This window comes from Meleagris gallopavo, chromosome 1, assembly GCF_905368555.1.
Source record: "Meleagris gallopavo chromosome 1, MGAL_WU_HG_1.1, whole genome shotgun sequence".
In the NCBI taxonomy this organism is placed as follows: Eukaryota; Metazoa; Chordata; class Aves; order Galliformes; family Phasianidae; genus Meleagris; species Meleagris gallopavo.
The window spans coordinates 160,308,051-160,320,182 of NC_139404.1; the positions used below are offsets into that span (position 1 = coordinate 160,308,051).

The 12,132-nt window shown below is 32.8% G+C and overlaps 1 protein-coding gene across 4 annotated transcripts in view; it reads left to right on the forward strand.

The window, feature by feature from the left end:
• DIAPH3 (diaphanous related formin 3) overlaps positions 1-12,132 on the forward strand; it is a 234,552-nt gene that overhangs the window by 144,766 nt on the left and 77,654 nt on the right. For all 4 annotated transcript variants that reach the window (XM_085215773.1, XM_085215776.1, XM_085215772.1 and 1 more), the window contains 2 exons: positions 1,083-1,206; positions 9,267-9,432. In XM_085215773.1, coding sequence (XP_085071899.1) covers positions 1,083-1,206; positions 9,267-9,432 — 290 coding nt within the window. The remainder of the gene's footprint in view (positions 1-1,082; positions 1,207-9,266; positions 9,433-12,132) is intronic.

Below are 12,132 nucleotides of genomic sequence, written 5' to 3' on the forward strand. Positions count from 1 at the left end.
CAGAACTGGACACAGTACCCCAGATGTGGCCTCACCAGGGTGGAGTAGAGGGGAACGATCATGTTCCTTGTCCTGATGGCAACACTCTTTTTACTGCACCCCAGGATACCATTGGCCTTAGTGGCCTCAAGGCTGGCTGATGGTCAACCTGTTGTGCACCAGGATATCAAGGTCCTTCTCTGCTTAACTCCTTTAGAGCAGGTCATCCCCATACCTGTACTGATGCATGCAGTTATTTCTCTCCAGGTGTAGAACTCTACACTTGCCCTTGTTGAACCGCATTAAGTTCCTCTCTGCCCAACTTCTAGTTTGTCTAGATGTTGTTGAATGGAAGCAGAGTCTTCTGGTATGTCAGTGATACCTCTCTGTTTTGTATCATCAGTGTTCCCTTCATTCCTTCAAATGTTTTTGAAGTTGCATTCCTCTTTTTCTGGTAAGAAATTTTGCATCCTGTTATAGATCCCTGATGTTTCCTTTCTGCTCTTTTCTTTCTCTTAAGCCCATGTATTGCTTTACCTCATCTCAGTGTCTGCACTTCTCTCCAGCTTGAAGGGCACGTTGACTTTACAAATTCTGTTGTGTTTCTTAACAGGCATTGTGTTTTCAAATTAGGGAGCTGGATCTTAAGTTTCATTCATCAGTGTTCAGTAACCTGTTTTCTTTGTTTTGAGGGTCTTACTTTCTTCATGATCTATCATAGAAATTTTGGTATTTTCTGTTTTAACAGTTTGTTGTTTAAGCAAACTTTGTGATTCTTGGATTTGCTTTAAAGCTGCCTACAGGTAATCAGAAGACAGACTGGTATATATATATTTCAGATTATTTAAAACTGACTGTGCTATACCTTAGTCATAAGAATAAAGCAAAATGCAACATTAAAACAATATTCTAATTAGAATAATGCAACTATATAAGTAGGGAAACTGAGCATTGTAATTTCCTCATCATGCATTGTAATTTGGTCACTGCTTTTATTTCAAAATTGAAAATGCAGTATGCTGTTTTGGATAAGATTTTAACTGACAAATTTTACAGTGTTTCTTGTTTAAGGTGTTAACAGAGTTAATGTATTGTGTTTTTAGTCTCGGCAGAAAACCTGGAGAAGAGCCTGAAGCATATGGAAAAGCAACTCCAACAGCTTGAGAAGGATTTGCAGACTTTTCCAGTTGCTGAAGATAAGCATGATAAGTTCGTAGCAAAAATGTCCATATCCTTTGGAGTATTCTTTAAAAAAACACATACAAATAGTTTGATGGCAATAACTCTAAATTTATCTAGCTTCAGTCTGTAGCTTATACTGTTGAAAAAAAAATATATTTTCTCTTAAAAGCTAAGTACATGAACAGCCTTATTAATGGAGTCATCGGTAGTGAATGGAATTGGGGGAAAATGCTGTTAGGTTTAACTCTGTGTGTATCTTAGTGGATGATTTTTCTCATAAAAGTATATAAGAGAAAGATGTGCATCACCCTGTATTTATTTTCTAGTGTACGAATTACAACTCAGAATAGTTTGGTAGATGCAACAATTACAACAAAAAAATTCTTTTATTGCTTAAATGAAATTTACCTTATGACTATTTATTCCAAGCTCTCTACCCAACTGAACTGCTTGTCTCTCTCATATGTGACAGGGAGATATTTAATTAAAGTCAAGGAAATTGTTCTCTAGCTTTAACCTCTCTACTGACTGTTGGCCATGGAGAATATCCTAAGGGCAGAAATATCAGCATACATAGAGAGAAAAGTTGAAATTCCTTTACTAGGCATAGTTAGATTATTATCTAACTGGAAATCTACTTTGCTACGTATAAAGACAGGAGGACTCAGGAGACAGTTATTCATTGCTCTTGATTAATCTAACTCTATTAAATAAAGGACAGCAAGAGACCCTAAAGCTAAGTGGCGCTTATCACTGCTGCATTAGGGCCAATTTTCTCTTCAGAAGACTAGCTGCAACCAAACCGTATATAACTTGGCTTTAGGCCTTTCTCTGGACTCTGGAGTATCTGTAACCTTTCAGTGTTACTACTAATTTTTTCTATTGTGGTTTATTTTGTTGGTGAAGCTATTCTTTGTTATTGTTGTTGTTGCTGTTGTTAGTGCCTTTCTTTTCCAATTCAGTATGGTTTTGAGAGATTTGTTGAAACTCACTAGCACGATGTCTCTATAGTGTGAAATGTTTTTACATCTGAAGAAGCCAATAGTATAGAGGAGAATTTGGAGAGTTCTAAATCTCCTCCATAAAAAAAGATATAAAAGAAGTTAAAAATCATTTGGGATTGAGTGAAGAATAGCCTGAAGATATAAGTTTCACTTAAGAAGGAGAGCAGAGAGCAGTGAATTGAGAAATAAATCTGTGCTAATGTCAAACATCTGAAATTCCAAAAATGATTAAGTAGGATGCCTAATTTCCTTTTGTGTTACTGACACATTAGGCGTTTCTGGAACTTGATGGCAGAAAGTTAGTGGAATACTTTCATAGAAGATTATAAATTGCATTTGAGACAGAATAGGTCACAGCTGTAAAACAATAGTGTAAGAAGTTAAAATATGATATTCAGATGGTAAATGGGTGGACCTTGTCAGTAAATGCCATAACTTTTCTCAGAGTTAAAATTCAATCCGCATATATGAAGACTATTAGAGCAATTTACTGAGCTCTTAGAAAGGATACTGATCATCTTAGGAAAGGAAGAAATGTCCTTTTCAAGCATTTCAGAAGCAGTACTTCAGCAGTACTGCTGAAGATTTAGATTATCCTTGTGTGCCACAAAGATAAGCCATAACCAAAAAGTTAAATTAGTTGTTTGCAAGGGTTGTCTCTGGAGAGATCTTTGATTGAACCAACTGTGCAATATTTTGTATGAAGGGATGATCTCAGCTGAAGTTTTTAGGAGTTTCATTAAAATAAAATAATAAATTAAATAGCAATAAATCCCCAGACTTGAAAAGATTTAAAAATAAACTCAAGTATGTACCCCTTGGATGACATATTCTTACCTGAACTAAGGTAGTGCTAGACACCAGAGAAATTGGAGCTGAAAAGATATTTTCTTTTAAGATGGCTGCATGGAGAAACTGAGCTGTGTAGTTGTAAGTCTGCTTTCTGTGCCAAGAAAAACTGATCTAGACTAAATAAAAAGAACAATCATATATATGGGCTCAGTCTATATTCATATCTATATGTGTATGTATATATGGGTGTATATACATATGCAAGATACAGTATTAAGTGAGAGGGACGTTGTGGTGTTTTTTGTTTGTTTGTTTGTTTGTTTTGTCTTTTTAAGCAGAAACCATTTCTTGCAGAACACAGATTACACCAAGACATTCAGTAGAGCATAACTGAATATCCATGCATCTTTCAACAAGATGGGTTAACAAAGTCTTCCAAGGAAACAGATTTTTTAAGGGAATAGTAGAATGACTACTTATTCTGAAATAATATCTAGTTAAAAAATAAAATTGAGAAACTCGTGCCAAAAAGCAGATACTAGTAGATACTAACAGAAAGGCAAGTGCATTTCAGTGACTATGAAATAATACATCTAGCAGAAGAATGTTATGAGTTTTTGAGAACAACTGTAGTTAAAAACAATCAGAAAGCATAAATAAGTTGCTGTAAAAATCAGTAATAGTCTTACGTCTTGAGTACTTCTATCACCACAGCTCCAAAAGTATATTGTACACCTACTGATGTGGTAGAGAATGGTGACAACAATGATCAATAGAAAGTAATAATTTCAGCAAGAAGGATGTTTAAATAGATTAGGACTCTGAAGCTGGAAAATTAAATGAGAATTAGTAAAAAGATACTTGTAAATTTATCTATCATGGAACAGGAAAGTTAGGAAGGTGCTCATTATTTCTTGTAAATAATTAGGAATAAAATCCTACTTCAGAGATGATAATATACTAACAGAAATGTTTACTCATGCAGAACACAAACTGCAGCATTTGCTTTCAAGATGTTGTAGAGGTTGACAACATAGATGAATTTCCTTTAAGGCTTAGATAGTCAGCTAAAGAAACTATGTCTGGAGCTTAAATACCTTAGTCCAGAGGTAGCTTTAACTCATAAAAATCAGTAACTGCAGGTTTGTAGAAGCTAAATACTGCATAAGTTGACTTGTCGTGCTACACTTTTTCTATTTCATTCTTGTGTTCTCCAATCATTGGGTATTGACTGCTGTCAGAAACAGGTGAGATGAATATTTTATCATAGTCAGAATAAATCAGTGCAAGTAAAAGCAGCTGTGCTATGTATTTTGTTATGTTAGGCTATTCAAACAGTATTTTGAACAGAAAATATTATAAACATGAATAGATTGCCTTACCTACTACCTCTCCCAGTACAGAGGCAATAATTTCAGAATGGTTAAGTTGCATTCCGTTTCTAGTAATTTCTGTGAACACACTAATTAGGAAGCTCACTTTTGGAAAAGCAGGAGCTTCAATAAATTACGAAGCAAAAAAGGTTTGATGTAAAGGTTAGATAATTCTGCACAGCATGATGAAGCCTGGACGTGTCTTAACTTTTATTCCTATGACAAGGAAAGCCGAATGATGCTGAAGTCTTGAAAGGCATGCAGCTCATAAAGAGAAACCAGTAGGAAATCTGAAAAAGGAAGGATGGTGCTTTGTTGGAAATAATTTTTCATCTTGAGTACAATTAGGCTTCATGGACAAGCAGGCTATTACATCCTGTCACAAAATATCACAACCCAAAGGTCCCTAATGAACTGATTAGCATTCTTGTTTCTTCAGGAAGTCAGATATATGCACAGTTGGTGCACCCTTTTATTGACAAAGTCTATAATTATGAATATTTCTCTTATATATTAAATTGTGTTAGTTTGTCAGTCATCTTATGTATACTAGCTGAACAGAAATTATAGTCATTATTGTAGTTCATTTGTTTGCTTTAATTAGGACAGTCAAGGAATATTGAATTGATATTGATTTATAGTATTAAATTCACTCAGTGTAATGTTCAAGAAAAAGCACAGTGAACAAAATGCATTTGTATGTTCCAAATGAAAATTTAGTGGGTTTATGAAGAGAATTTAAATTACATGTTGAAAGCTTAATTAAGTAGTTAATCAACATCTTCTGTATCAGTCCAGCTCACATCTAATGATTTTCTAAGGAGCAGTTGAGAGACTCTTGGCAAATTTTATCCTGTTTAACCATTGAATGTATTTATAAAAGTGATTTTCACATGTGTTTATGGAACTAATACTTGAGAGATAGTAAGTTGGTTGAAACCTTTCAGCTAGGAATACAGTCCTTTCTTTTTGATCAATTCTGTTTCTTTTTCCTTGTTTAAATGAATTTGTTTAGAGAAGGAAAGAATTGAACTTAGCCTGATTCAAGTGAGGTATAAGAAACCCAGTTCAGTACATGTTGCCTCTAAACTATTGGTTATCCAACCAGCCATATAGTTGGAAATTTCTCCTGTACAGTGTGAACAAGTAAGACATCCTAGGATCCTAAGGGATTTGCAAGATTACAAGACCAGAGCTTGTCAGGTGAAAAAGAACTGCATGTCATTCTTTCAGAAAGGATCAAGACGTTGACTATGTGGGCATGTAATTAATAGGGTTTGGGCAAGCAATTTGAATTTAACTTTAATTGTGTAATTCTTTTATATGTTTTCTATCTGGTCTGGACCTCAGATTCATTAACACTGGTTTTGTTCATTGATACAAGGGATATACACACTGTGATACAAATGTATGTCAATTTTTTTTTTTTCAGTATTATGTTTAATATAGAGGTAAGATTGCATGAGTAAGTCAAGGAAAAGGAATTATTAGACAAATACTCTTCAGAAGATACTAATTTATAAGTCTAAACATTAGTGTGTCTTTTTTGAACTACTATATTCAGAGAGGAAATTTTACCGTTGATCCTTGCTGTAAATATAAAATGAAGTCTCTTTGACATGTATTTTTCAGGTAATTGCAACTATTTCCCCAAGAGCTTCGTGTGGGAAATCCTCACTGGAGCCCTACATAATTTGTACCCTCTGGCCTTAAAAAAAATTAAAAAATTAAAAAAAAATTGTTCATTGAAATCCTGGTTTGAAGTGACCTCAATTTATTTATACCAGTCTTTGAAAAATTTGCTGTGTTTTTACAGAGACTATTGCTGGCTTATATAATGACAGTCTCAGTTACATTTTGAAGATTCTGTTGAAATACATACAGCATCTGTGCACCTATTAATCTTTTGTACTTATGCAGGATCATATTCCTTTTTGGATTGCCTATGTTTAGTACATGGGTTAGTTTGTCAAAAAGTCACATGCAATGAATATAAGGTCTTTCTGAGAAAATGTTTGGAGTACTAACATAATTTGTTATCTACCGTAGAGTAACAGCTGGTTTTACATGTCTTGATACACTCCACTATATTAGTATTTTACATAGCACAATATATTAAAATCAATACACTTTTAAGACAAGCAGTCCACTATGAAAAAACCTGCCATGAATATGCAAGACCAAATATATAATATATGGAAATTCCACCACAGATATTACTCATTTCAGCCCCGCATTGCTTTTCTGTTCCAATAATGAGTAGAATGATGATCTGTAGTCCCATGAGTTCAAAAAGGCTGTCCATGAAGTGAAGCCATTTCAGAAAAAGTTAACAAATAACTAACTTCTTGATTTGCTTTTCCTCCCACCTGTGTTGCAGCTTTGCTGTACTTCTGTCTTCATTCATCCAAAGCCAATGAATCGTGTAGCTGATAATGCATATATATCAACCTGTTCATAATAATTACAGTTGGGATTGCCATGCTCAGTAGTATTCCCTGTTGCCTCCAGTTTAGCTAGTACTGGCTAACAAAAGCTGTGTTTAAGGAAAAAAGGAAGAGGACTTATTAAAAATACCTAAATTGAAGCGCAGTCTCAGTAGAATGCCAAGAGCTTAGGGTATCCCAGAGCATACCAGACAGAAAATAAAAATCTCAGAATTCTCTGTCTGGGAATGAAATACTGCATAGTAGCACATCTTTCCAGAATGCTGCATTTTGAGTTTAAAATTTTGCACCATGTATTTGAGGGGAGTCAGTTCCAACAGTTTAATATAAGCATTATGTAGACACTATTAGCATAGTTGTAACTGTACTTACATCTTGTAGAATATCACAGATCTTTCTTCTCAAAAGTTTTCTTTGTAGTGTATACTGGCTTATCATTCATTTACAACATTAACTATACATTTTATTTATATTTTTAGCTTTTGTTACATTTTTTTCCTTCCTAGAACACTGAAGAAAGTTACTGGCAGGTTTGATAAAAGGCATTTATACCTGTTGTAAAAAAAAAAACAACACAATTTACCTGGTTTTCCTTTAGCATTCCAAGCTATGGAAATAAACAAGCTCAAAAATGCAATAGATAGTTATTTCTAAGTTCTGTTGATGATCTAAGATTTATATATAAGTATAGTGTGAAAAATAATCAAGATGCAAAAACATTTTCCTTGGTTTAACATTAATTTTTGTTTCCTACTATGGCAAGTTTTTTTCTCTTTTTTGAACTGCTGACATTTCTTTATGTGGTCCTAATGTGTACTTGTGCCATGCTTTGTTATTCATAATTTTTTTTTCTTTATTTAATATTTGGGCAGTTGTTGCATACTGATCTCTCATCCACTTTCCTTGCTATCCCACCAGTAACATTTGTGCATGTTGGAGAATAAGTAAAAGAATGTTTTAAAACTAACTGTAACAAACTATAAAGACATCTTATAGTGAAGATCAAATGGGATGTGGTCTCTAAGCTAAACAAGTACATGGTATAAAATTTGAAGAGTAAAAATAGTCACCCAGTAGTGAGTTGTTCCTATCAATTTGAAATAGCAGAGTGTACAAAAATTCTATTTCTTAGTTTTTAATTCACCTAATTAAAAATCCCATTCTTCATAAAAATAAAATGGTAAATAGTGTATGTATTTGTGATATAAAATAAACAGTTAATTGTCTTTTATAGTAATTGCGGTGGGCAGTGGAAGAAAAGGTGAAGTTGTAATTTTTTGTCTTTTACATTCTTTTCAGGAGCATGAAGAGAACAGAACATAAATATTTGTTTAGTTGCCTTTCCATTTAAGTAAATACTGTATGAAATTGTCCCACAGACCAACGTGCAGTGTTTCTTCTTTGAGCTTTACAAAATCATGAATCAACAGTTATTTTTTATTTCAGTTCATTTACTATGCAGTATTTTGGTGCTCCTTATAAGTTGTCTATCTTTTTTAGGAATAGTTCTGTTGATTTCACCTCTAATTTAATTAAATTGTATTTGCATTGTAAACAGCCTTAGAAAGCATAAATATCTGATGCAGCCACTAGAAATAAAAATGGAACCAATACTGTTGCTATATTAACATTCTAGAGAGCTGTTAGGATGAGAGTTTTTTCTTTTGTATTTATTATTTTTGATACTGTTGCTTACTGACATTTCTATTTTTACTGTATTTGAAGTAGTATTTCTTGATATGTTGAAGTATTCTGGTTAGTTATTGATATCTAAATTCCACTTTGTTTTTATGTATGTAGCAGAATGGCGTGCATTTCACTGAAGTTGGCTACTAGTTCTAAATCAAATTACATAATTTATATATATATTTTAATGAGTATATTTTAGAAATATATTCTAAGTCTCTAATTTACTTAAACTAAATTACATGTTTGACCTTAAAGATAATTGTGAATATGTTCTTAAATGAAAATCCCTATTAGTTTTTGGAGAAGGAGAGATAGAATGCATTTGAGTTGCTCCCACCAACAGTTCTGGAAACTGTGTTATTAGATTGAGTCAAAAGTATTATTGGCTGGCTGGTAGGTTTTTCTGGCAGATTTATTTGGGAGATTTTTGAAGAAAGTATTGTATACCTGAACATTTAGTTTCAATGAGACAGTGATATAAAAACAGAAAAAAATAAAAAAAATAAACAAACACTAAACTGCTTCGTTTCCATTCCATTAATTCCATAATAAATTGCATGTCCTTAGAATAATCTTTAAATTAAAAGAGGCTGAGAAAATTTGATGACAACATCTTGATTTATCTAAAGTACTAATATACGCAGAAAATATTTGGAAGTGTATATGACACGGAAGGAATTACCTTGACACTTCATTTATTGGAAATGAAAAATGTGTATGAATTACAGATCTATGCTAAGTTAAAAACTGTGGATTTGAATGGATTAACTGAGTACTCTTGCAGCCTTAACAGCAGCATACAGCTTTCTAGTTCATGCCAAGGAAGATTTTCAGAAACTTTCACGGATGCATGAGAACATGGAAAAACTGTATCAGAACGTGATGGGGTATTTTGCAATCGATCTGAAGAAAGTTTCAGTGGAGGAGTTTTTAACCGACTTAAACAACTTCAGGATGATGTTCATGGTATGGTCTGTTTATTTATTCCCTAACATTTCTTAAAAATTACTTTTGTAATCTTTAAATTCTTGAACAAAATAAAATAATTTTCTTCTGCCTCAAACAGCATCAAAACAGAAACTTTTTTTGTTCATCCTAAATTCTACTAAATTATGATAATTAGGTTTTGAGTTATTGTTTTTGGATTATTTATTTTTTAAAGAAATGGAAATTCTTTATAATGATGAATGTAATTTAAAAGTGAACATCTTATGTTTATTTATAACCTGAATAGGAAAAATATGAAACTCCACTTTTCTTAAACTTGCTTTTTCTTTTTAAAGGATGCTTGTTATTTATTTAAAAATAAAAAATAGCTGTCATTCTATGTATTCTTTTCCCATACAAAATCCAAATCCAAAACTTTATTTTATTTAATGATAATGTTCTCTGAGAGGTTTTTTTTTGTGCATTTTTAGATCTTTCTTATCTCGCCTTTTAAAGAGATGATCTTTTGGGGAGAAGCAGCAAAGAATATTTTATAGTGTTTAATGTCTTTATTATTTGTGAGAAACAGCCATTAGACTGATGCAGGTTATTTTTAGATAGCTTTTCATGTACAAAGCTCAGTACATTGTCAAAAGCATAATTCAAACTCACTTTCAGTTAGTAGATCTTTGCTTTAGAGTTATCTAAAATAGTTACAGATTGAAGCTAGTTCAATATTTCTTATATCACATGCCATCATCCTGTGACCGTTATATATAAACATATATATAAACTTTCACAAATAGTACAATAATAGCTCAGCATAAAAGTTTAAAGTTTTTTGGAAATCTAAATTTTTCTTTAGATATTTTTTTGAGTCCCAAAATATTTTCATTATGTTTACATATACTAATAATAAGCATTATTTAATTTTAATGTGGTGTTTTTATTATTCTTTGTTCTACCAAAATATGATTTAAGAGTTTTAACAGGTGTTCCTTCTTAAAAGTGAAGTAGAAATTTCTCACCATAGTATTTCTTTAAACATTTGGAGCTCACTATATATGGCTACAAACAATTGTCTTGGCAAATTTCAGGATAATAAGCTGTTCTCCAAAAGATATTGCAAGTTCTTTTATCATTGCCAGTAAACTTCTTCTGAAAGAAGAATGATTAATTTGATGATACACTTCAGAATACATAAACAAGACTGGCATAACCCTCAATTTCAAATACCAAAGCAAATTTAGGAAAGTCTGAAATACTTTTTTATAGCTCCTGTTTAGGATTAGTGAGGATCACTGTCTTGGTTATTTATAATTATGCTCAGATTGATAAGGTTGTGGGGGCCAGGGAGAGTTTGTTGTTTTTCTGTGGTTTTTGTGGTTATTGTTTCTTTTGTTACAAGTGATAGCAGTGAAGACACTGTCTCACGATGTGCCAGGGAATGTTTAGATTGGGTACTAGGAAGAATTTCTTCTTGGAGACGGTAATCGAGCTTTGGAATGAGTTGTGATGAGAAATGGTGGAGCCCGCAGCCCTGGAGGTATTTAAGAGATGTGTAGACATGTCACTAAGAGACATTATTTAGTGATGGGATTTGGTAGGTTAGGTTGATTGTTGAACTTCATGGTCTTGAAGGTCTTTTCCAAATGATTCGGTGATTTTGTATGCCTGACTTCTCAAACACACATACCAGTTATATTTTCCAAACTGTTCCTAATTTGAAACCCAGGAAACTGATTTCAAAAATTCTAAATGTTATGAGATAGTTATATTAATTTAATTATAAAATTATAATTTTTAACCCACATATTCTATTTAAATGCTGTGGAATAAGAATTCTAAGTGCTTAGCTTCATCTTAACTGGAGATACAAAGTAGTGGTTGTCCTTTATCTTAATTTCCCCATAGTTGCTTTCTGTGTCCATAGAACTAGCACAGATACTAAGAACCTGCTTCACAGCTGTGTTATAAAGATAGATTCATTAATGCTTTGAAACAGTTAGTTGTTATTGATGAGCATGATAGAAGAAACCTTGAGGAAAATTAATAATTCTGTCTTGCAGAGCACAATTTGAAGGCTATATGAAGAAGTTGTGTAGATAAGGCATGAAACCACTTATCATTCAATGACACTAAACAAAATATTGAGTAGTTGCTTGGGTTTTGGTCTATTTGGAAAAGATTTTTGGGATACCTAGTGTGAGACACCTCAGGCCTAATTTTCAGAATTGTTTAGAATTGGTTTTGATTACTGACAGAAGTGAAAAGTGTTTGGAAAACGTAGCTCAAAAGATGTTTAAACTTAGTGCTACACCATTATTGGATTCTTAAATAGTCTAAAACAAAAATACAGCTTTAGTCATTACTACACATGGGAAGATTAAGTTATGTAATCTCTATTGTTGAGCAAAGCTGACAATTTAAATACACTTCTGTTCACTTAGGATATTTTTGTATTTTTCAGTTAATGAAAACTAAGCAGTTTAAAATCTGGAGCCATAGTTTTCAAGTTAATAGCTAATACTGGAATGCACTTTATACCTCAGTGTTATCTGTTAGCTGTAGCAACTAACATTAGCACTCTGTGACTACCAAATCTAACGCACATTTTGTTGGCTGAATCCAAAATATGGGTGAAGCGCCTTACCTTCAGTGCTGTAATGCCTGCAGATAAGTTCCCAGTACACTTACTACAGCATCTTATTTATCTGAAATGTCTGTTCACCTGTGCTT